Source organism: Medicago truncatula, chromosome 8, assembly GCF_003473485.1.
Source record: "Medicago truncatula cultivar Jemalong A17 chromosome 8, MtrunA17r5.0-ANR, whole genome shotgun sequence".
NCBI classification, from domain to species: domain Eukaryota; kingdom Viridiplantae; phylum Streptophyta; class Magnoliopsida; order Fabales; family Fabaceae; genus Medicago; species Medicago truncatula.
Window position 1 is genome coordinate 24,765,173 of NC_053049.1, and position 26,336 is coordinate 24,791,508.

The following is a 26,336-nucleotide window of genomic DNA, read 5'->3' on the forward strand; positions in this document are numbered from 1 at the left end:
TTCACTCTTGAGTTTTGAGATGTCTTCATGGGCCAGACACAATTCATAATCACTAATTGCTAACTTTTCTGTTGCCGCTTCTTTCTTTTCAAACAATTTTCCACATGTATATTTGAACTGAACCCAATCCGCATGCAATTTCTTGTGTTCAATGTGACGGATGTGATGCGGTGGTTTTGCCGGAGGTCGATGTGGCAGATCTCATTCTTCTCAACATAAGTATTCAAGTTCTGCAGTTTGAATCGAGCCAGAAAGCCGCTTCGATCTGGTGCTTTCTTCAAACTATTAACTTCAGCCAATATTTTCTTTTCAAATTCATTATCAAGAGGAACTTCAGAAGCTTTTGATGGTGGAACTGTTTTTTCAACACCTGTCTTTGCCACTGAAATCGATATTTCTGCTTCAGCCCTTTTTACTGGAGCAGCAATTTCCGCCTTCACTACTGGTTTCACGACAGTTTGTACCACGCTCGAAGTCTTAGATTTTAAAGCTTGATTCTTTTCAATAGATTTAGCAGAATTGGCCTGTTCTCGTAAAATCTGCAGCTTCTTCCAATGATTCGACATTATCTCGTCAAAATCAGTTTTCTCCAACGTTGAAGAACTCGAATCCTCAATAATTCGATTGTTTTCACCACGAACCCTAATTGGTTACCTCCCCTATTCTGATTGTTTCTGTTGTTGTAGTTGCGGTTGTTGTTGTTGTTGTTGCGGTTGTTGATGTTGATGTTGTCAATCTTAGCCGTTAACGCCACCATCTAATCTAACAGAGCTTTGGCGGCCGCATTTAAACTGCCAAATTCTGCCCTCGTAACCGGTTGATCTCCCATGGCTGATCCATTAGGAAAAGAACAGGAGAAACCTGCTCTGATACCAACTGACGCAGTACGGAAGTGTAGGGTTAGCAAGCGCTAAACCTAGGTAGAAAAGAACAAGTTTGCAAGCGACAAACTTGTGAAAATAGGGTTGCAAGTGACAAACCTATCAAAATAAGGGTTTCCGAAATCCACCAGAATTGAGAGAAAATCTCGAATAATTTTATTGAATAAAAAAAGTGTGACTCTTAGGTTACATAAGTGCTGCTTATATAGTGAAAGAAATAACAAACTCGTGGGCCGCAATAAAATAAAACGAAATAATAATATAAAGTTCTAGAAAATTACTAAGATTTGACTAAATAATAAATACTACTAAATTACTAATAAAACCCTCCTGCATCATCACATGGGATTTGAGATATTTTGGTTGATGATGTTGAATGAAATTTGAAGAGGACACTTTCGTTAGTTGTTGTCTTCTTCTCTGTGACCTACGACATTCTTCTCCATGCGAATGAGGATGGTGTACCTGCATGTTGGAACAAAATCTGTTAAACATTACCCTTTGAGAGTTTTGATGATAATAAGGTATTAAAAATTGTCAATTGAATATGCTAATATTTGTTCAAGTGTACAAGACCATAGACAAAAATTTGGAATCATTATTAGGTTCTGGAAGAACAAAAGAGAGCAAAGGAATCAACAAAAAAGGAAGCTTGAAGCATCTGAAGAGAAGTGCTTCTGAAGTCAAAGTGCTCCTGAAGTGATGACGTCATCAGAAACAAGTTCATCAGAAGCATCTCATCAGAAGCTGAAGATCACCAGAAGCTCTAGTTCATCAGGAGATGCAAGACTTAAAGCTTCAAAGGTTGTTCAATGGATTTAATCTCGTCTAAGCATTGCAGAAGACTGAAAGAGGGAAGCAACGACTATTTTGAAAGGATTTGAAGGCATTTGATGCTTATTCTTTGAAGAGCGCTGACAAAGTACACTTGTACGAAGTGTACAACCACTATCTCCACTACTCAGTTTGTGTCTCTGCTACAAGATGTAACGCCCTAGTCGTTATTTTATTATTTCTGATTTATTTAGAGTCTTTTTATGATTTTAAATAATTATTGTTGATGTTGTGGTGTGGTGTATTTTATTAATTGATTTATTTTTAGTATTTATTAGATTAATGTGAGAAATAGAATTAGTTTGGAAGTTTGGGGTTAAATTAGAATTAATAGAGTTTATGAGGAGTTAAAGTAATATTGGGAGGTTACATTAAGTTAAAAAAAAATAAAAAAAATAGAAACTGACAGTCAGAAGAATTTCACGTACAACAGAGTTTTGGGAGAAAAACCAAGAGGAGAGCCAAGTGAAGAGAACTGGATTTTCTGTAGAGTTTTGTCCTTCAATCTAAGGTAAGGGTGAGGTTAACTCTCAATGATATAGATTGTAATTCTGATTTTGATTTAACATGAGGGTTTTGGTTAATTTGGGAATTGGGTTTAGATTTTAATTCTTTGATTTTGGATTGAAAGAGTGTAGGAACTATTGTAATAGTGTTAGAATGTGTTCAGGTCGTAGACAGAAATTTATTACACTTATGTAATCTGTTTTGGGGATTGAAATTGAGAAAATTGAGATTTTTGGGAAAAACCTGTATTCTGCCCGTACAGGATATTCATCGCTCGCCTCCGCGAGTAGCTTGTCTCGCCTCGCGAGTGAGCAATCTTCATCGCTCGCCTCGCGAGCAAAACCACTCGCCATAGTGAGTAAGAGAGTGAGAGATCATGATTTTCAAATTGTTGTTATAAGATGTAAGTTGGATGGTTTTGAGTGCCTATATGTTTTTAGAGAGGACTGAGACAATTTTCAGGTTAAAAAGATGATTAGTGAGCTTAAAATTGAAGATTTAGTGAGAGCACCATTTTTCTTGTTCGCCACGTACTCGCCATAGCGAGTAACTCCTTTCTTGAGTTCTCCACAACGAGCAGATGTACTCGCGAGGCGAGTTGCTCAGTACCTGAAGTCGTTTCTATGTATTTGAATAATGTTGGTTGGATTTTGTGTAGGACAAATAGTTATGATTAATTATGTTATTTACCGGAGCTATTGAATTAAGTATGATGAATTGTTGATTGCTGTTATGTATAATTATATTTAAATAAATTATACAAGTTGTTGAATTTCATTTTTAAAGGTTGTTGTATCATTAGTTGACTATGTTGAGGTGTAAGTCATATTCATATATATGCATTGTTGAGTAGCAGTTGTCGTCGTTCATGCTGTCGTTGTGTTGTAGTTGAGTTGTATGTTGATATACACAAGTGGAGTTCATTGCATAATCATAAACTGTTGAGGGCTCATGCCCTGGAACGCCTTGTCGTTCAATCGTTGAGGGCTTATGCCCTGTGAATGCTAGTTCATTCAAACCGTTGAGGGCTCATGCCCTGTGAATGCTTTAACCATTCAAACTGTTGAGGGCTCATGCCCTGGAATGCTTTGTCATTCAAACGCGTTAAATGGTACCACATGCATGTGCATTGTCGCATTTTGTTGTTAAGTCATAGTAGTGTTGTCATGTCATTGCCTAAGTCGTTGTTGTTGGTTTGAATTGCCGAATGTTGATAATGTTGTTGATCATGAAGTATATAAGTATATGGAAGTATTGTTGTTATTTAGGGTGTTAGATTCAATTGATGAATTATATATCTATTATTGTTGTTTGTGAATCTCACCCCTTCTGCTTGAAAATGTTGCCCTTCGTATGGGTAACTTGCAGGTGATGAAGAGTAGTAGAAGTGGTGGCTCAAGTGTCTTAGGGCTCTGATACGTAACGGGATGGGAAATTGTTTTTATGTTTTCATTCCTTATGCATCAATTTTGGAACATGTTGTTGGAGTCTTTATTGTTTTTGAATAAAATATTGATGACTATTTATGTTGAGGCCTTCGTGCCAGAATTTATTGTTGGTTATTTAATGTTAAGTGATTGAAAAATATTCCGCTGCAAAGTATTTGTTTATCTATCAAAGTTGATTTTAATAAATAACATTTTATTCTATTTAAGAAATTTTGAAAAGCAGTGTGACATTCCCGTTTGTTGTTGAACTCTGATTTATTTTATTGAATATTTAGCTGTTGGGATAACGGGGTGTTACACAACACAAGGCTACTAAACCAAAAATGCATGAAAAATGCGATTCATGTACTCCATAAACACTCCTGGCGCATTTGTAACACCGAAAGGCATCACTTTATACTCATAATGTCGATAACGTGTTCTAAAAGCCGTTTTCTGCATATCTTCATCTTTCACTTTATTCTGGTGATAACCCGATCTCAAATCAATCTTGCTAAACACACGAGCACCCACTAACTGATCCATCAAGTCATCAATTCTTGGAAGTGGATACCTGTTCTTTATCGTTACTTTGTTCAACTGTCGATAATCAATGCATAATCTCATGCTACCATCCTTCTTCTTAACTAGCAATACTGGCGCTCGCCAAGGTGAAACACTTGGTCTAACAAACTTCTTATCAAGCAAATCTTCTAATTGTTTCTTCAACTCAGCCAACTCAGAAGCTGACATATGGTAAGGTGTCATAGACACAGGCTTCGTTCCCGGAACAAGGTCAATCGAAAATTCAACTTCTCTTTCTGGAGGCACATCAGGAATTTCATCAGGAAAAACTTCTGGAAAATCACATACAACTTGTAGCTTACCAATCACTACTTGATTCTCAATAGACAAAGACGCCATCAAAGAAAACATCAAAATTCCATCACATTCTAATTGCTTCAGCTGCTTGGTAGACAAGAACTTTGCGCTACTTTCTTCTTCAGCAGAAGAGAAATACACCAACTTACTAAAACAATTAATATGAACATGGTTGTACTCTAACCAGTTCATACCAAGGATTACATCCATACCACTCAAAGGTAAACAAACCAAGTCAATTTCAAAATCATGACCAAACATAGATATAGGACATCTTAAACACACAAGAGAAGTAGTCACCGAACCCTTAGCTGGAGTTTCGACAACCATCTCTCCATTCATATTTGACATAGCAAGACCCAACTTAGAAGCACAATCAATAGCAATAAAACAATGTGTAGCACCAGTATCAATAATAGCAACTAAAGGTGTACTATCAAAATAACATGTACCAGTCAAAGCAAAGACTCTCCCAATAGTTTGCGCCTTCTTAGGCTTCTTGCATTGCGAACCAATGTGACCTTCCTCATTGCAATTGAAGCACACAATATCATCATGCTTACACTCAGCAAGTGCATGCCCTTTCTTACCACAACGGAAACACCGTTTCACATCTCCAGGACAAGCATTACTCCTGTGGCCTTTCTCGCCACAAGTATAGCACACAATCTCAACAGGAGCATCTTTCTTCCTAGGCCGCCTCTCATCATTAACTCTTTGTTTTCCCTTATCAGCAGGGGCACTGTAAGGCTTTGGACGACTCTGCTGACCTTTGCCTTTTCGCTCATTCACAATCTTGTAATGAGCCTTAGTATCCTCCTTATAAATCCTGCAACTGCTCACCAGCTCGGAAAAGTTACGGATCTTCTGGTAACCAATTCTACAAACTTGGCAGCATACTTAGACACCGACATGTTTCCTTGCTTCAGCTCAAGGAACTTAATCTCTTTCTTCCCGCGAACATCTTTCGGAAAGTATCTGTCTAGGAACTCTCTCCTAAACACAGCCCAAGTAACAACAGCGCCATCTTGCTCTAGAGTAGGTAAAAGACTCACCCATCAATCATCAGCTTCCTCAGCTAGCATGTGCGTACCAAAACGCACTTTCTGAACCTCAGTACATTACATAACCCGAAACACTCTCTCTATCTCTTTGAGCCACGTCTGAGCTTCATCAGGGTCATATCTTCCTTTGAAGGTAGGAGGATGATACTTCATAAAAGTCTCCAACATCCTCACTTCAGCATTAGCACTCACATTAGCATTAGGTTGATGCCCCACAGCTTGAGCCACAGCTTCCAATTCAGCAGAAATCGCAGCGTCGTTTCTTCCAGCCATTCTTAGTTCTCTACACAACATACAACAATCGAACAACATAAGACAGTATTACAACTGTTACTCAACAAGACACGACTCATCTACTTGGCCGGACGGACCGACCTGCTCTGATACCAATTGTAACACCCCGTTTTCCCAACATAAAAATTTCATTTAAATAATTAGAGTAATCATCACAAACGGAATGTCACACTTCTTTTCTTAAAATCATAAATAGAATAATTAACTAATTATCCTTCAAAATTCAATAACATAATAATTCATACTTCGCAGCGGAATTTATTCATCATCTAAAAATATTAGTCTTTGGCACGAAGGTCTCTTCATAACATCTCATAAAATCAATTCAACAACTTATTCGTGAAAGTTCATAAGTAATACGTAAGGAATAGAAAAGCATGCAACAAAGTTCCCATCCCGTTACGTATCAGAGCACCTAAAGACACACGTGAGAGATAGTCCACTCATGACAGCAATCTAACAGCAGCTTAAACTCGATCACCTGCAAGTTACTCATACGAAGAGCAACATTTCCAAGCAGAAGGGGTGAGATTTCACAAACAATAATATTAAGCATATAATTCAACAATTATATTCAACAAGATAAATATCATCAATTCATCATATAATAATGTTTCATTTAACACTTCATTAAAGTATAACAACTTAATAACAACTTGACAACTTGACTCGACCATGCGACTTCGACTTGACTATGCAACTTAAACCTCTTAATCATGCATGTGGTACCAATCCAGGGCATCAAGCCCTCAACGTATTTAAGTATTAATATACTTCCAGGGCATCAAGCCCTCAACTTAATTGAGCAAAGGCTCCAGGGCATCAAGCCCCCAACGTGTTGAGCAAAGGCTCTAGGGCATCAAGCCCCCAACATGAATGAGTATGCATGAACTCAACAACTTAACATCTTAGAAACATCGACATCTTATACAACTCCAATAATTTAGAACAACTTCTTACATCATAGACCGACTCATGCAGCTTAGTTAATAAACAACAACAACTTAGGCAGTACATAAAACATCTCAAGATATAACAATATCAAATGCATATACAAATATATGACATTACCAACAACATTAAATCATGTTATAACAGATTCACAAAACATCAGGAGTATTATAATTAACCTCCATTCCTACCCCAATGATCAACTCATAACATCTCGTGCGACAAAGATCGCAAAACCCTAAACAAGGCTGACTGTCTCTGTGCAGCTCGCGAGGCGAGCCACTCTACTCGCTATGGCGAGTTCAGGAAAAAGGCTACTCGCCTTGGCGAACTAAAATTGGGTGCTCTCGGGAACTTGACATTTTTCACCCAAAAATCCCATTTTTAAACTTTCCCAGGTTCAATTTCAATCTAACAACTTGCCTAATCATTCTTATACATATTCAGACACTCAAAATCATATAAAGCTCGACTTAATATGTTAAATCACAAATCAGGTTTTCCTCACTGGTCAAACTCACTATGGCGAGTGATCTGCTTGCTATGGCGAGCTGCAACATGCAACTCGCGAGGCGAATGGAACTTGCTCGCGAGGGCAAGGATCATCCCTCGCGAGGGGAGCGATGAATTAGGCTCGGGCAGAATGCAGTTTTCTACGAAAATTCACCTAATCACATGGTTCAAAGCTTAAAACTGATTCTAAACATCACCATATGGATTATCTAAGGTATGTAAACACTTTCTACATCAATTCTACAAGTTTTCATCATCTAATCCTCAATTGATCACTTTTAACCTAATTCCCAATTCTCAAAACTAAACCTACAACTTGTTAAATCTAATCATCAAAATTATAAGGCTTAAGAAAATTGAATGTTAGTCTCACCCTTACCTTATAAATCAAAATCGCAGCTTCTCTCTTGGTTCTCTTCTCCTCTTGATTTTTCTCCCTTTTCTCCAAAACTGAACGTACGTGAAAATAATTCTAACCTATTTTCTCCTATTTATCTCTTCCCATCTATTTCATCTTATTTCCTCTTTTTCCCACAAAACTCTCTAAATTCTCAAAACAACCCATCAACTCAATATTTATTTTATTTTCAAATCTTATTCTATTAAATAATAAAATAAGACCTCTCAACAAAATAACACACATCACATAATCACATATAAATCACATAAATCATATAAATCATCTTAATAGACTTTAAACTCAACAAAATAATTAAATAAATAAAGAGGGCGCTACAGGAGGAAACTGAGAAGATTCTGATTGATCCTACATTGGAAGGTAAATCAAGAGATGAATTGGGCTTAGAACCGTTCAACCTATCCATGTTCAACAACAACAAGAAATGAGTTTACGCTGATTTGAGCATGGAGAAGAAGATGCTTCTGAAGATTCAGAATGAGAATTTACTACTAAAAGGTGGTGGTAGTGATCAACCATCTCTGGAGCACAGAATCCTGCTTCATTTCTTCATCACAGGAGAACAAGCTAATGTGCCCAGATACATCTTCAAGCCTATGTTCAAAGAGCTTAGGGACAGCCAAGAAAAGAAAAGATGATGGGTTCCTTATGGAAGGCTGATATCAGAAATTCTTCATCAAGGAGGGATTCTGAAAGCTCTTAGCAAAGTCAACTTCTTCACTGATGAACAGCTTGGTATAGAAACAGGCAAGGTCATCAATGGCAAAACTCTTAGGCTCTGTTTGGATTGATGGAAGAGAGTGGAACGGAACGGTATTTAAATGAGCGGAATGGAATGGAACGGAACGGAATGGAATATGGATTCCATTCCATTGTTTGGATATTTTACAATTTAATAGAACAAGGTTCCCACTCCATTGTTTAGATAATGGATGGAATAAAATAAGTTACAATATTTTTTTCCATTTTTACCCTTATAAAATAAGTTCCATATTATGATTATTTATTCATATATGTATCAAACAATGGCTAATATCACTGACTGAATGTAACGAGAATGTAACGAGAAAAATCATAGACTAAGAAACATCATAGACTAATAAAGAAAACATCATAGACAAGAAACATTATCCTGTCAAAATGCAATAGTTGAAAATTAACATGTACTTGCATGAGTAATGTTAGAACCCAAACAGAACAAAATAACAGTGCTTGTCTTTTTTTTTTCCCACCAAAACAAGCTTTTCTTGCTTCTACAAAAATGGCTTTTTAAACCTCTCAAAAAGCTAACAAACAAAAGAGTTTCTTTTCAACCAACATTAGCTGTTAATAACAAAATAAGTAAAGCATGGGTTCACTGCAGATCATAATACTCTTCTTCAAGGATAGTTCGGCACAATGTAAGGTAACATTTCCTTACGCTTATCAACTGGAATTCCATTAAAAGCTTTCCATGCTTCTGGATGTTGAACAAGGTGCATGTAGACACAAGGCAAGGAAGCTTCTTCAACACCAATCTCGACCAAGTTAGCCTAAACATCTTCAGCACTAGAACTCTTATTCTGTTTGACCAACTCTGCAGTGTTCAGTTCAAACATCTCAGCCATTTTCTTAAAAGTCTTAGCAATTTCGCTCATGCTTGTCTCATCTTCATCCACCTTTCTTGCACGTTTCTTATTCCTAGATGATGGTACATCTTGAGGCTTCCTAATAGAAGGTCTTTTAGGAGAACCATTGGGATCAAATTCTTCATCAACTTCAAATCCCTCCAAAGTAACTTCATTGGTTTCAACCAAATGGTCTATATCCTCAATGGTTGGACCGTAATTTTTTTTAGCACTAGCAGCTTTTTTTGCTCTCATTTCAAATCATGTATCTTCATCATCTCCTGTTGCTCGATCTTTCCCAAAAAGAGTTGCTAGTTTATCATAAAACATAATAGGCTTATTTTTCCACTCAGCAGCTACGGGTTTTGTCTACAATTTCGTAAATTAAACAAAGTGTTACATAAAAAAAAAAACTTATCATGTACACTTGATAAAAAAAAATACTTCAGTTGAAGTAAATAATACCTTAATTAGACTTTCCCAGACTTCATCTTCAGCAATCCACGTATTTGTCTCTGCATTCCATGCAAACCCACTCAAACCATTCTTGAAAACATCATAACAAGGATTGAACTTTGCTTTGATATTTTTCATGTGATCTTTAATCTTGTCTTTAGTAATTGGCTTGTCTGGAAAGTGAGTTTTCAGCTCTTGAAAAATACTATCCATTGCAAATGATGTCAGACTGTTACCATTTTTATTTCCCAGAGTATGTTGATGCAAATATGCATCCATCAATACCTCATCCATAGCTAAAGTCCAATTACAAGTATCAGGACCTTTGCATTTCCTTGGCCTCTTTGAACTTTCTTCCATATCTAATATTAAAAAAAACAAACGACATATATAATAATTCAAGCACAAATTACAAACTCAAGCACAAGTTGAAATATGAAGATTCCAAGCACTAAAAATTAAGATTCAGATTGCAAACAGATTCCCCAAGTTCACATTAGTATCAACAAAGTGTCAGTTATCATACTCAAACAAATGGCAACACGTTAAGCTTCAAAACATAAGCCCAAAACATCAAAACAAACACCAATAAACTAGCCTAAATAGCCTAAGAACACTCCATATTTGAAAGAGAGGCCTTCAAATACTTTTTTAGTAAGCTATCCACATTGAACCAGTAACATCAGCTCTAACTAGCTCTCCTCTAGCTGTATCATCATTGTTTTCTCTTTGAGCTTGATGTCCCTCTTGCAAACCGCTTTCATTTGTGAGCTCGTGACGCACCTCGTCTATTAGATTCTGGTTAGGGTCTTCAGTCATCAAATAATTGTGTAAGATGCAACAAGCAACAATGATTTCATTTTGAGTTTTAATTCCAAATGTGGGTTCAGTTGAAGTTTGCAGAATTGGAAATCTCTTCTTCAACACTCCAAATGCACATTCAATAGACATTCTTAACGATGAATGTCGATTGTTGAACAACTCGCGAGGGTTTCGAGGTGGATTTCTAGAATATTCTTGTAAGTGGTAACGTTCTCCCCTATAAGGTGTGATGAGACATGCCTTTAAAGGAAACCCCGCATCAGCAAGATAATATTTTCCTATAGAAAATAATGAGTCTATTGGTTTGGATAAGCTACATACTTATAAAAAGCTTTTGTATTTTTTCGTTACCTTGCGGGACTTTAAGAGGATACCGACGTGTCAAAGCACTCTTTACTATTCTTGAGTCTGATGCTGTTCCTTCCCATCCAACCAAGACATATGTAAATTTCAAGTCAAATGTGCACGCAGCGAATACATTTTGTGTAGGGTAATCTTTTCTACCACGGTATCTAGGTGCAAGTTCTGTTGGAACTTTGACACGTATATGTGTACAGTCAATTGCTCCGATACAATCCTGGCATTCAATTATCCCATTAAAAGTGTATAACATAACTTATCGAAGTGTAAGACAAACTTATTCTTACCTTGAAATATGGGTACAACCTATTGTTGTTACGTATCTCTGAAGGCACTTGTGTTCCATCAGGTTGTTTCAAAAAGGCTAAAATATGCTTTTGGTCCCTGTATATATAGCGAGTTTGGGTTTTGGTCCCTGGTAAAAAAAATTTTTGAATTTCATCCCTGCAAAATTTTTGTTTTTTAAAAAAGTCCCTGGATCCACTTTCTTGCTGATTTGACTCATTGTTGCTTATGTGGCAGGTGCTGATTGTACCAACTCATCCACATGGCAAATACTTGGAAATTCTATTTTTTAAAACATTTATAAATTAATTAATAATAATTAAATTGTTTTTCAAAATTAAGAAAACATTTAATTTAATTAAATAAATAAAATCAGAAAAGGAAGAAATTTTTTGGGTTTCAAGTTCCCCCTTTTCTTTGTCTGTCCCAATCCATCCATTATTCTTCAATTCATCTTCTTCAATCGACTTTCTTCATTTGACCTCCATCCCTCTTTATCTTCATATTCAATTCGTTTTTTTTCCACTCTCCAATAACCTTCATCTTCGAGAGATTCAATCAGCATCAAAGCCAGTCCATAAATTCGGTTTTTTTATTTCATCGTTGGGGAAAGAAATTTGAGAAAAACATGATTTTTTTTCCAGCCAGCAAATTAAATCATCTCTATCAACATAAAAATTATTCAGATCACCATTATCACCATCTCAAACCCAGTACCCTATTCTCTCTTCTCTCTTCCATAGCCAACACAACAACACTTTGTTTGCTTGAAATTGCAATTGAAACTTGAAATTGGTTCGCCGATGTTCCCAAATCGAGTTCAAGGAAATCCAATTTGTTTTTTTTTAAACTCACCGTCGCGATAAATTAATACGAAGCGTTGGATTTGTGACGACATTTGTTGCGTTTGGGGTTGGAAAGGAAGGATGGGTTGCAGGTGGAGTTGTTGAAGAAGAGGCAGAGGCCATGGTGAAGAGGAGGAGAGGGACGATGGAGGAGGAGTGGAGGAGGTGAAGGAGGTGCCGGTTGTTGTGTTGTTGGGCATCTGTGAAAGAAATGGAGGAGAGACCGTAATGCAGCAATTGTTGTGTTGTTGTTGTTCATGGTTTGGATTTTTTAGGAGATTGGTTGGGTTGGTGTAAATAAACATAGAACTTGATCATCAAAGAGTGGAAGATTGCTTGTTCTTGCTGATTGAACAAACATATTGGTAAAGAAGAGATGATTAATTGATTTCACATAGTTTTTTTATTAAATTAAAAATAAATGTTTTTTTCATTTCAAAAAATAAGTTTTCTGATTTATTAAAATGATTTTTTAAATAGTAAATAATTAAAATTGCCACCTAAATGCAATGTATACAAGTTTGTACAGTCAGCACTTGCCACATAAGCAAAAATGAGCCAAATCAGCAAGAAAGTGGGTCCAAGGACTTTTTTAAAAAACAAAAAATTTTGCAGGGTTGAAATTCAAAAAAAAATTTTACCAGGGACCAAAACCCAAACTCGCTATATTTGCAGGGATCAAAAGCATATTTTAGCCTTTCAAAAATTTGTCTTCCAATTCTATCAAAGCATCTAATACTCTATGAAAATGACGACTAATTGTTTCACCTGAGCGTCTAAAGAAGAAGGACAACACACGATTTCTGACGTTATGTCCGACTGTGTGAAGAAATTTGGCTACTTGTTCCTCGATAGATGCTCTTCGTGTATGTGTAAGCCCACCGTGATCTCGTAATAAGGTGCACAAGTTTACGAAAGCTTTGGGACTCATACGAATTATATCATAACATCGGTCACTACCTATTATATGTTTCATTAGTTCGTTCCTAACTTTCTCTCTATGCTCTATGATTCTAGAGGGTATTTGAGATCTAGACTTGTTTTTTAGGCGAAATATTAGAACTATAATGATGGATACTTGAACAATCATCATTTGAAGCAATTTCAAATATTTTGTTCTCATGTCTTCATTAGTCATCTATAACAAAGCAAAAAAAAAATCACATATAGACAAAAACTCAGTACCACAAATAACAAAGCAAGAATCATATATAGACGAAAACCCAGTACCACAAATAACTAAGCAAAAAAAATCATATATAGACAAAATCTCACAAGTCTTCACTGTTCTAATGATGGTTACTTTATACAACTAGCATATAGACATAATCTCAGTTCCAGGAAAAAAAATCAAATGACATGCATATGTCATATATAAGAAACTAGAATAAACAAATAAAAAGAACACACCCTCTATTTTACATTCATCAACTATCTACATAGAGATACTCCACACTACCAAAAATGACAAAATCATAGGATACCCAAACAGAGCAAGTGTATAAATTTATCACGATCACCTAAAATAATTGAAAATTTTGACGCTAGTTCACAAAATAAATGGCTCACAAAGGATTGATGTTATGATACACATAATAAAAATGAAAAGATCACGTGACAAATAAAATTTGATACACATAACTAAACATGCATAGAAGCATACGGTGAAAAAATAAATGGGGTAGAAATGAGGTACCTTGTGAAGCAAAATCGTAGAAATGAGAAGACAGGAGAAGAAGAATAGCAGTCAGCAGTACAAAGAAGATGAAAGTGAAATGCAGTCAGTAGAAATAGAGAAAAGAACGTGTTTAAAATTGTGATTGAGTAGAGGAAGAGGCAAATAAAAGGAGGGTAGAATAGTAAAATTTCAAGACACAAATTTCATTCCATTGGATACCTCCCAAATTGGGGGGAATGAGAAATTGAAGGATTGAGTGGTATAGAATGGAATTGGTTCCATTGCATTCCATTCCATTCCATGTACATCCCATCAATCCAAACAATGGAATTTTATTATATACCATCTCATTCCATTCCATTCCACTACAACCCATCAATCCAAACATAGCCTTAGGAATATGCCTCTAATTCCAAAAGATGCCTACACAGAGCTCATCACAGTCCTGAAGGAGTCTGATGCAATTTCAAACTTGATGGAAGACTTTCCTCCAATCTGCAAGCAAAAGACCCTCTAAAAGTGCAGATGAACTTCATCAAGGAATACTTTGCTCTAACTGGTAAAAAGATAAGGCTAGAATATGTTCCTCAGACCATGTATGGTGGAGCATTACCAGTAGCAAAAAGCAGGAAGACTAAGAGGAAAGAAATCACCAAAGATGAGTATCTAGATGATGATGCTCCTGAACAATGTGACGCCCTATTTAATTATTTAATTATATTATTGGGTTTGGAGTCTAATTATATGATTTAATTGTTTATGTGTTAACTTGTTATGTTGTTATGTTGATAAGTGGCTTTATTTATTAGTTAGTAGAAAATAATTAAAAATAGAATAATTAGACTTGAGGGGCTGAATTAGAATTTAGTGGAATTAAGTAGAATAAAGAAAATTTATTAAGGAAATAAAAATAGGGAAAACTAAGAGTCAGATAGTTTTTCACAGTTTTTCACGTGAAACAAGTTTTTGGGAGAAAATGGAGAAACCAAGAGAAGAGAAGAGTCAGAGAAGAGAAAACGATAGAACCTCGCGATCAATCAATCTAAGGTAAGGGTGGGACTAACTTTCTCTAATTCTAAGTTGTATGATTCTGAAACTGGATTTAACAGGTGGTAGGTTGTAGTTTTGGAAAATTGGGAATTAGGTTTAAAAGTTGTAATTGATTGTTTTAATAGTAGAAAATTTGTTGAATTGGTGTAGAATTAGTGTTCAGACCTTAGATCTTTCATATCGCAATGTTCCAATCAGTTTTGGGGTTGGGTTGATGAAAATTGGGATTTTCGCTAGAAGAGTCGGTGTCTAAACGTTTTTGCAAATAAGGGATTATGTGAGGTTTGGCAAAATGATTCTTGGGATGGTTGAGACTTGAAATTGCTATAGATTATGATAGAGCCAAGTGTCAGGAGCGTGTAGGCGAAAACGACATCAAAATCCGATTAACGGTTTGAATTTTACACGCGAAATGGTGAAAATTGCACTTTTTGAGAAGCAGATTTCTGGACCTGATGCAGTCAAAACGTGTCACTATCTGTGTCTAGGTCTAAGTTTACTCATCTAATTGATCCTGATTTAACCAAAACCTTCTTTGACAAATGGTCCTCGAGACCCATTGGGGTAGGTCGTTACTTTGATTTTAAAAAATTACAAGATGTTGAAATCTTTGTTAAACAATACCCTGATGCTCTAGGTTGGGTTCCTTTTCTTCAAATTAGGGAAAAATACTATCCAGAAGCTGTTCAAGCTTTCTATTATATGGGTGAGTGTTATCCAGATAAAAATGTGATCATTTCTCATATTAATGGAGTCAAAGTAGAAATTAACTTAGAAACAATCTCAAAATTGTTAAACATTCCTCTAGAGGGTCCAACTGTGTTTGGTGATGATTGGTATGATGTACTTCATCTAGATCGTAATGTTGTTTTTGACAATATTTACAAACCAAATGCAACTGATCTATCTTGTTCAAATTTGTTGCACATTCCCCAAATTCTTGCAAACATGTGTCATAACAGTTTCCTTTCTAAAAATGGCACTTTTAATCATATTTCACACAATGACATTCTGTTGATTTATCACATGTTCACTAGAGAACAAGTTAATCTCCCATTCATCATTCTCAAAAGTATGATGATTGCTGCTAACTCCACAAACAAAACAGGCACTGTTCCATATGGAATGGCCCTCTCCAAAAAATTTAGGTTACTTGAAATCCCTTTGCATCATGAGATGTCTAGTTTCAAAATCTCAACTTTTGGACCCAAAAATGTCCACCAAATGAAAACTAAACCTGACTCATTCATTACCCCTATTGTGAATAAGTCTCAATCTCATGGTCTCAAAAGGAAAAATCCTATCTCTATGGAACATCTTTTGCAATGCCTCCAAAATGAAACCACTACTCCTAGAGAAAGTTCTCCTATTTCACAAGAACATGCTAGGTTGTTAGATAACTTTGCCAAAAATCCCATTCTTCCTAAATTTCAAAACTTGAATGAAATGAAAAGCTTCTTTGAAGAGGGTGCTCCAGCAAACAAACTTTCTGTTGCTGCTCCTATCTTTGTCTCTCCACCAAGGCACAATTATTCAGCTCTCTTTCGCTCTGAATCTATTGATAAGTTTTTTGCAGATCCACCCTTCTATGATTCATCTGTTCCTTTGAAATTTGCTTCTCCTTCTTTTAATGTCTTGACTGGGGCTTCTCTTCCTCCTTCAACGAATGAGCGCCCTCCTAAGAGGTCAAAAACTGAGAAAAACATTAGAAGGATTAGGAAAGACATTCTCAAACTATTTGAATCTCTGCATGGTATTATGAATCATATTGTGTATGATTCCATGGAAAGGACATTGCATAGGCAGTGGTATACAAGTCTTGCTGCAAGATGGGGTGTTGATTCATAATATGATTCATAACACCATGCAGAGATTCAAATAGTTTGAGAATGTCTTTCCTAATCCTTCTAATGTTTTTCTCAGTTTTTGACCTCTTAGGAGGGTGCTCATTCATTGAAGGAGGAAGACAAGCCCTAGTCAAGACATTAAAAGAAGGAGAAGCAGATTTCAAAGGAACAAATGAATCATAGAAGGGTGGATCCGCAAAAAACTTATCAATATATTCAGAGCGAAAGAGAGCTGAATAATTGTGCCTTGGTGGAGAGACAAAGATAGGAGCAGCAACAGAAAGTTTGTTTGCTGGAGCACCCTCTTCAAAGAAGCTTTTCATTTCATTCAAGTTTTGAAATTTAGGAAGAATGGGATTTTTGGCAAAGTTATCTAACAACCTAGCATGTTCTTGTGAAACAGGAGAACTTTCTCTAGGAGTAGTGGTTTCATTTTGTAGGCATTGCAAAAGATGTTCCATAGAGATAAGATTTTTCCTTTTGAGACCATGAGATTGAGACTTATTCACAACAGGAGTAATGAATGAGTCAGGTTTAGTTTTCATTTGGTGGACATTTTTGGATCCAAAAGTTGAGATTTTGAAACTAGACATCTCATCATGCAAATGGATTTCAAGTAACCTAAGTTTTTTGGAGAGGGCCATTCCATATGGAACAGTGCCTGTTTTGTTTGTGGAGTTAGCAGCAATCATCATACTTTTGAGAATGATGAATGGGAGATTAACTTGTTCTCTAGTGAACATGTGATAAATCAAAAGAATGTCATTGTGTGAAATATGATTAAAAGTGCCATTTTTAGGAAGGAAACCGTTATGACACATGTTTACAAGAATTTGGGGAATGTGCAACAAATTTGAACAAGATAGATCAGTTGCATTTGGTTTGTAAATAATGTCAAAAACAACATTACGATCTAGATGAAGTACATCATACCAATCATCACCAAACACAGTTGGACCCTCTAGAGGAATGTTTAACAATTTTGAGATTGTTTCTAAGTTAATTTCTACTTTGACTCCCTTAATGTGAGAAATGATCACATTTTTATCTAGATAACACTCAGCCATATAATAGAAAGCTTGAACAGCTTTTGGATAGTATTTTTTTCCCTAATTTGAAGAAAAGGAACCCAACCTAGAGCATCAGGGTATTGTTAACAAAGATTTCAGCATCTTGTAATTTTTTAAAATCAAAGTAACGACCTACCCCAATGGGTCTAGAGGACCATTTGTCAAAGAAGGTTTTGGTTAAATCAGGATCAATTAGAGGAGTAAACTTAGACCTAGACACAGATAGATTATGAGTTTTACCCCTTTTTGAAACTGACTGCTTGATCTGATAATGTTCTGAGTCTATAGTGAGCTTCCTTTTTCCTTTGTTCCTGGCACGAGAGCTTCCCAGAGAACGTTCTTGAGTAGCTGAAACTTCTTCTTTCTCTTCTTGCCGCGAAGGAGATTTTGTGATTTCTTTTGGAATTTCGATTGGAGAAGGGGGTTTATCAGAAGCAGCGGTTGGTTCAACTTCCACAAAATCATTCTGATTTTGCAGGGATTTGTTTTCCCTATTTGTAGGTGGATTAATTGTTTCTAGATTTTCAGTGAGAGAGGCGGTTTTCTGCGGAGTAGGGTTAGGGTTTGGCTGTTGAGAGGAGTGAGCATTTTCTTCATTTGAGTCACTTATCTCATGGACAGTGTTATCTATTTCCCCCGTTTTCTTTGTTCCTCTCGCTGATAATAGCCTGGAGAATCTTCTTCGTAGTGATGGAGCTGAGTTTGCCTTCTTTGTCTAAGTCATAAGGTGAGGAGGAGCTTGATTGAAGTTGGGAGCCGTAGCTTGGAAGAGTGGTGGTAGAATGAAGTTTATAGGAGCAACTTCTTCTGGAAGAGAGGGTTTTGTTGGAGAAGTTTTGGAAGAAGGTTCTTCAATGGTTTTGGGGTTTGAAGAAGTTTGAATTTTTGGTTTGTTCAGAGGTGAAGTGTGAGTAGTAGTTTGAGGTGGAGTTTGATAGTCTGAGGATTCTGGTGAGATGGGTGGATGGTTGGTCGGAGAAGATGGTGGTGACGGTGGTGATGGTTATCGTTGGTTAATATGGGCACTCTTATTTCCTTTTGATGGGGGTACAAATAATGTCAGGTTAATCGATGATGGCTTGTTGTGCTGAACTTTGAGGACACCAAGATTAACTAAAGAAAAGAGACGGTGTCAAATCAGGATCGAGGACAGTTGAAGTTTGTATGCCTTCTGCTCAGAGTCCCTATTGGATACAGAGGTGGAGGGACTTAAGCCCGAGCCACCTATTTAGGCAGTAGATTTGGATTCGAACTAATTATGATATGTGGGATAATCAACAAAATAGTTGGTTATCACGTTGCACTAGCTCTCATAATAAACAAGAAATTGCATAATTGCATTGCCTCAGACATCTAATCAATGTCTATTTAAGATTTTATAGTCTTAATTAGTTTAGTTTTAATTAATCATTTTGAACTAGTAATGCTTGTTGTGGATGTTTGATGATGAAAGATCAGGAATGACACTGAAGATACAGGAAATTGCATTGCGGATGGAGATTGCTTCTCTAAAGATTTGGAAAGATTCACCTCCTTGGATCGCTAGCCGAGTCGTACAACTAGTACGAACCCAGAGGACCACGTCTGACCATTGCTTAATAAGGAAGAGGAATATGTCAGGAGTAGGTAGGATATGCTAAGGACAACTCATGTGTAAAATGATCATAGGGTACAACTTATAAATGTTGGCCTTGTACTACAAAAGGGCAACCATATGATGGTGCCACAAGGGTCTGAAAATTTGTAATAGAGTTGGAGAGGACAAGTTCCAGCTATGGGTTAGCAGCTTTAGAGTTTTCATTCCATCTCATATTCACCATAGATGAGCATGGTGGCTAGTTTTTAGAGGCTTAAAGTTAGATTACTTGGTGATGCTTTTAACTCACCACTTTCTTTCAAGGATCGTAATCTTGTACTGGCTCTATTTAATCTATCAGTTTAGCTTTTCATGTTTTCATTTATGTTTATGTTTATCTTCATTTATGTTTATGTTCAACTTCATCTTCATTTATGTTTATGCCTAACCATAAGCTTTTCATGTTGTGAACATTCGAAGTTCTTTGGCACTGTTTGTGCTAGATCAAACTGTGTGTTTTGATTGATAGTATTTTATTTTGACCTTTTTTTAAAAACATGCAATATAATCATTATTTTAAATAAATTTTGGGAAGCCACTTTCATATTATAGATGGCAGATAAGGTTATAATATCTCAATTAATTAATTAAATAAAAATCATGTAATGGCAGTAACACCAAAGGGTGAACATTGGTTAGTTTTTTTTTTTTTTTTTGAGAACATTGGTTAGCTTTGTTGAGCCTTGACGAAAAATTATTGATTGATATTTTTAGAAATATACACCAATCAAATTTGACTAGTTCAAATTCAATTTTCTCTAAAACCCAAACCAAGCTAGGAGTCCAATTTCTCCCCCAATATACTATTACAAGGCAATCATAAAGCAGACCAGATCTAACAATATTTTCATTCTTCTAAAACGTCAACTCTTACCTAAACAAAGTTACCTAACTAAACTATACTATTACCAACTTGACATACATATACAAGCGTCACAAGGCTTGTTGGAAGAGCCAATGAATTTCAAAGCGATGAATCGGGTCAAAAACGAGCTTTTGAAAAATGATTTACCCACCAAGCCAGCGGATGACAGATTCTAAATTCCACGCCAGCAACCATCTTCCTGAAGACGCATCAATAGACTAGTAATGATCACATAAATAAACCAATGTTTGTCGCTGTGTTTAATTTAGTTGGACTTGGCCGCACATTTAGGCAATAGCTTGGATGTATAGGTTCTTGAAATTGAGGCGAAAACAGCCTCGAGATGCAATAATTGCATGTTGGACGCACAACCAAAACAGATGCTACTTCAGTTCAACTATTCGGTCCAACGGAAACCAATCGTTTGTTCATGTTCAACCAATGGTTGAAGCTTTACCACAATATTTAGACATAACCAACATGGAGTGAAGAAGATATATAACAAAACTACAACCAATAAGACACTTAGATGTATAAGTATTGCAAAAAATAATGCATTATATCTTTTGATTAAAACTTCAGCGCTTTCATTTGTGTAATTGAATAAAGCCAATTACACCATAGCATGCAAATTATACACTAGCTTCTAGAATATGAATTAGTAAGGATAGTGACCAAGAGAAGTTTGAAGAAAAAACATATATTATAGGATTCAAATTTGACCTATAATGAAAAAAATGATGCACAGAAATTGTACAGAACATAAATTTTGAAGTACCAACAATCTAAAAGAATCACATGTTCAGATCGGACGGAGTATAATATAACCCAAAAGAGTGAAATATCCCAAGCACACGAGCAAATTCAGAATACAATACACCCAAAAAGAAATAATAAAACCAAGCATCTAATGAATTCCACATGACTAGACATGGAATTATTCTATAGATGTGGGGTTTATGGCAAACAAAAATGAAATGCCAAAACATAAATTGTTGAGGCAATTCAAACACAGTCCCATGATCAAAACACTACTAGAATAGAGGGGGAAAGAAAATGGAGACGAGTGAAATACAAAACAGAAGGAAAGCAAGAAATTCATCGATCAGCAAGCTTCTTTACAGACATAAATAAAGCGCAGGCTTTAAGCAATACACATTATGTGTCACTATCATTTTATCTTTAGGTTAGCAATCAACAATGTCAAGCTAAAACACTATTTGGTGCAGAAAGCCTTCACCATACCACAAACCAGCAAAAGAAACTAAATCCCGTTAAATTGGGAAATAAACATAAATTTATTGAAATACACAATTGCACCGCTATCTTCCACTAACCAGCTCTACATAAAGTGTATCAACAATCATTTTTGTTAAAGCATCCGCCATAAACCGACATCTTCCATTCACAACATCACCAACAATCTATGCAAGTAACTAGGGCATCATACTTCAAACCCAAACAATTTCTTTACAACAAATTCATACAGCACAGTTGATAAAACTAAACAAAGGTGCAATAACTTGATGTGAGTTCCTTGGTAAAGGGAGAAACAAAATAAATGAGTTCTTATTGGAAAAGCAAAGATGTTTGGGAATTAAAAATGGCTGACACCAATATAATCCATTTTATATTGTACAACGAAATTCTTTTTAGGTACAACATCAAATAAGGAGAGTATAATATAACTCAGGAAGAAATTATTGATAACCCAAGGAAAATGTAACCAAGTACAGACTCATAATAAAAATACCATAATCCATGAATATAATTAAAACAGATTGTACAGCTAAAGTGATCCGGCTAAAGTACAAAACTAGTCTATCTCAATAGCTTTTAACTAACAACACATGGAACAAGCTTAAAAAAGGGGCAGATGAAATCAACAGGCTGTAAAAGGACAAGCTAACACAATCACAACACCAGAGCACATAGTCTGCAATAACGCAATCACCAGAAGCACACAAAGATCTGCGCCCAACAAGCGATGATACACCTGAATCAAACATCCATTCAACTCAATTCATCATTTCACAACCATCTTTCAATGAATATATATAGTAAAAGTGCATACTCGATGACAAAAATCACTGCTGGAGGAACGGCCATGTCAAAACACAACCCAAATTACAATTTTGAAGATGATTTCAAGCAAGGAATACGAAACATGCACAACAAGTAGGAAATTATAATGGCAAAGTTTAAAGACAAACAAGCCACACACCACAAACAATTAAACTATACAAGCAAGGAGGGGAAAACCACAATATCAAATAATCAGAAGATACCGATTAAAATCAAATCATAGAGACGGCACTTAGTATCAAGGTAATTAAAAATTAGAAAGACATTGCAGAACAGAACATGTTAAATGTAGGATAACCACTAAATAAGAGTTTCAACAAGAAATAAACTCAATGTCTCCATAAATAATACTCCCTCCATCCCAAATTAAGTGCTGTATTCGACAAGTATGATAAATGAGAGAGAGAGAGATGATTTTACCAAATTATCCTTATTAACTATTGGTGTGTTCTAATTATCATTAAAACAAAGTGAGAGAATAATGAATTGAAAGTGATGCATATAGTATTGATTAGTAGGTACAATTTGAAAAAAGAAATGAAAATTGCACAGGAAACCAGAAGCAACAAATATTTGGGACAAATTATTTTCTCAAATGTGACACTTAATTTGGGACAAAGGGAGTACGAAAACTTCAGATTTTATTCCATGCCGTTTTTTATTGAATGAGACGAGAGTTTCCTAGCGCAATTCTAAATGATAGAGTTGGTATGCAATACATGAGTTAACAAAGAAAGTAACAAAACAGGTTGTAGTCAAGTAAAATAAAACAAAAATAACAACTAAAACCAGTCAGAAGTTTAAAAAAAAAGTGATTCGGTATATACCATACTGAAAGGATGGAATTTACTACCCATCACAAATTCACTATCAACGACTTCAAATAAGGATTTATCTAGCTACAAGTGCATAGAAATCAAAACATTTATCAATCAGGTATTGAAAATCACAGATCAGCTGCAATCTCTAACACCAAAACAAACAGGTATGTTCAGTTCAATTAAAATTAAGACAATTACTTTATAAGACGACAAGCAAAGAGGTCAAAAGGTGACAATTAAATAAAGACACCGATCAAAAGAGAAAAAAAGACATCACAAACGTCATATTTAGTCATACATAGTGAACAATTTATACGTCAAGACAGCAAACACAACACAAACAATGACAAGAACAACTTTCCATAACATAGACAGGGTATGCGAAGCAAATTTTGAACTATAACACTATTTAGTCCTCAGACCTCACCACTGATTATTCATGAATAGAACTCATGCTACAAAACACAGTGCAAATAATTATTAAAAATAATACCACAGTGGAAATAATGCACGTAGTAATAATATATACCAAATAATACTATGGAGTAAACAAAGAAACACTCTATTGACAAAACAAAAACTGAGAAAAGAGAAACGCTGTCAAAACAAGAAGAACAAAACTAAGAAAAAGGAACATACAACTTAAAATAATTGACCTAAGGAGAATGTTACAAACCAGAAATTCAAAATTACCTTAGTAGTAAGGAGGCACATTTGAATACATGGAACCAGGTTGAACCCTTGGTACCGGCGATGCTCCAGCAGGAGGATGATGCTGATTCTGATAGCCCGATGAATTATAGTGTCCACTGTCAGGATATCCACCAGCTTGCATTCCACCTGAACTTGGTAATCTGTACAAGGAAGCAAGTCCATGTCCACCACTACCTCCAGCAGAACCATGTCCACCACCGGCTCCCACACCTGGACCAGTCACACCACTGCCTCCACCATAACCACCACCACCACCACCACCACTACCGCCATAGCCAGCCGCCGTTGGCCCACTGTAACCTCCATAATGACCACCACCATACCCACCAGCTCCACCAATTGAAGACGGAGCCTGATTCCCAACAGAAGACAAACCACCACCAACAGACGAACTCAAAGGATGGTTACCCATTGGAGGCTGACCCTGATGCCCAGCAGAAAACCCACCATAAGAACCCATACCCACAGAAGCACCATATTGACCCGACGCAGACCCAGCTGCAGGAGCCATCCCCAATCCATTTCCATGAGCATTCCCACGACCCTGAGCCCCGTCCGGGCCACCCCGCATCCCTTGCTGTTTCCCACCATCTGTTATTGCCAGCTTGCAATTTAACTGGCGCCCCTCCACATTCTTGACGGGCTCTGATACGGCAGCGTTTGCCCCCTCAGGTGTCTTATAAACAAAAAGAGCGAAGCCTTTGGATCTTCCTGTCTGCTTATCAAAGCCCAATGGACCTTCCTCGATCTCCCCATAAATTGAGAAGTGGGCTAGAAGCTTGTCCCCTGGAAGATCTGGCGGCACATTGGATACATATATTTTACGTTGGGCAACGTCAGCTGCGTTGGTGTTGGAGCCTGAATTCCCTGCTGCGGCCAGCTGCGTGACAGTAACGCGCCCGTCAATCCGCTTGCTAGGCTCACGGAGAGCTAATAGAGCACCGTCCACGTGGAGGAAGGTTACAAAACCGTAACCCTTTGACTTCCCAGTGGCCTTATCAACGATGACGATGGCTTCTTCGAGTTCACCGTAGGTTGAAAAAAGTGACCGGAGGCCCTCTGTTGTGGTGTCCCAACCGAGGCCGCGGATGAAGAGCTTGCGTCGGGAGATGTCTGGGTCTACAACTGCACGAACGGCGGAGAGAACGTCGGGATGGCGGACGACGGCGTCTTGGAGGATGTTGATTAGCTGGTCAGGGGTGAAACGCTCGATCAGCTTGCGGCCTTCCGAGGGGGAGAGCTTTAGGTGATCAGATTCGCCGCCGAAGCCGTTCTCGTCCAGCTTGCGCTTTTTGGTGGGATCCATTATCGTTTGCATTGGAATTGGAATTTAGAAAAGGGTAAAGATTCAAGAAAAGATAAACCCTAACCCTAAATCCTTGATGTGTCAGCTCTCTTCACTCAGATTGTGTTGTGTTGTATGAAAGAGAGAGAGAGAGAGAGAGATTGGTTGAAATAATATTAGGGGATTTATATACCCAAAACATTGATATTGGGCCCATACGGTCCGGCCCGTTTTGACAGCTTTAGGCTTGATCCCTAATAAGAGAATTGTTGTTCCCACATTGCATTGTGCCACATGAGTAATTTGCCTAAATGCCCTTCGGCAGTTAACTGCCGAAGTTTTAGAAATCCGGCTGCAGTTAACTACCGAGGATCTTCTACTACAAATCTGGCAGAAGCTCTCTCATCAATTATTCATCTCATCTTCTTCAAATTTCTCTCACAAATCTCTCTAAAAAATACAACCAAATTTATTCAACAAAATCACATTTTATTCAACAAGTAAGTAATTATAATGCTATTAACTTACATTTTAGTTGTTATAAATGTTTTTATTTTTTATTTTTTGAATACATTTATTATTTTTTAGTTTTTGACTAGATTTACATGTTATAATTAATTTTTAGGGTGGATGTTACTTGATTAATGTTGTTAAAATATTTGCATGATGTTTATGTTATAATTTAGATTTTTAGGGTTATTTATTATTTTGTTGTTTTATATTTATTTTTTATTTTAGTTTTTAATTAGATTTACATGTTATAAATCATTTTTAGATTACATGTTAGTTGATTAATGTTATATTACATGATTAAACATAAGTTGAATGATTTATGTTATATTATATGATTAATTTTTTTATTTTAGTAAGAGTATATGATTTATAATTTTAGAGTTATTTTTATGAATTTTAGAGTCTATGTATAATGTTTGAATGAATTTTTAATTGATTGTTTTAAATTTCTTATTGTGTAGATTTGAAACAATGGCCGGGTGGATCGACGTTCATGCGCAATTCAACGGCGGAGAACCTCAGAGGTTGAAGGTTTGATGCCTTGGTGTAACGTTAAGATGTCTCAAGGATGAACTGACTGAATTCAACTAAGGAGTCAACCCCAGAGACACAAGGAGGGTGGAACA

At 36.4% G+C, this 26,336-nt stretch overlaps 3 protein-coding genes across 4 annotated transcripts; all 3 read right to left on the bottom strand.

Annotated features, from left to right (window-relative positions):
- Positions 1-1,014: 1,014 nt before the first annotated feature.
- On the bottom strand, positions 1,015-25,361 carry LOC25502531 (UBP1-associated protein 2C). 2 transcript variants are annotated; one of them, XM_039829413.1, is made up of 2 exons: positions 23,892-25,361; positions 1,015-1,346 (listed from the first exon to the last, which is right to left on the bottom strand). In XM_039829413.1, the coding sequence occupies exon 1, from the start codon at positions 25,228-25,230 to the stop codon at positions 23,893-23,895; it is 1,338 nt and encodes a 445-aa protein (XP_039685347.1). In that variant the 5' UTR covers positions 25,231-25,361; the 3' UTR covers positions 1,015-1,346; position 23,892. The 2 variants fall into 2 exon arrangements, with proteins under 2 accessions (XP_039685347.1, XP_013445530.1); XM_013590076.3 differs by lacking the exon at positions 1,015-1,346 and adding an exon at positions 21,890-22,288.
- On the bottom strand, positions 8,989-11,559 carry LOC120577654 (uncharacterized). The gene is made up of 2 exons (XM_039829414.1): positions 9,844-11,559; positions 8,989-9,747 (listed from the first exon to the last, which is right to left on the bottom strand). Exons 1-2 carry the CDS (start codon positions 10,192-10,194, stop codon positions 9,640-9,642), a joined length of 459 nt encoding a protein of 152 aa, XP_039685348.1. The 5' UTR covers positions 10,195-11,559; the 3' UTR covers positions 8,989-9,639.
- On the bottom strand, positions 10,486-11,269 carry LOC112417369 (putative nuclease HARBI1). Its single transcript, XM_039829070.1, has 2 exons — positions 11,008-11,269; positions 10,486-10,934 (listed from the first exon to the last, which is right to left on the bottom strand). The coding sequence occupies exons 1-2, from the start codon at positions 11,267-11,269 to the stop codon at positions 10,486-10,488; spliced, it is 711 nt and encodes a 236-aa protein (XP_039685004.1).
- Positions 25,362-26,336: the final 975 nt, after the last annotated feature.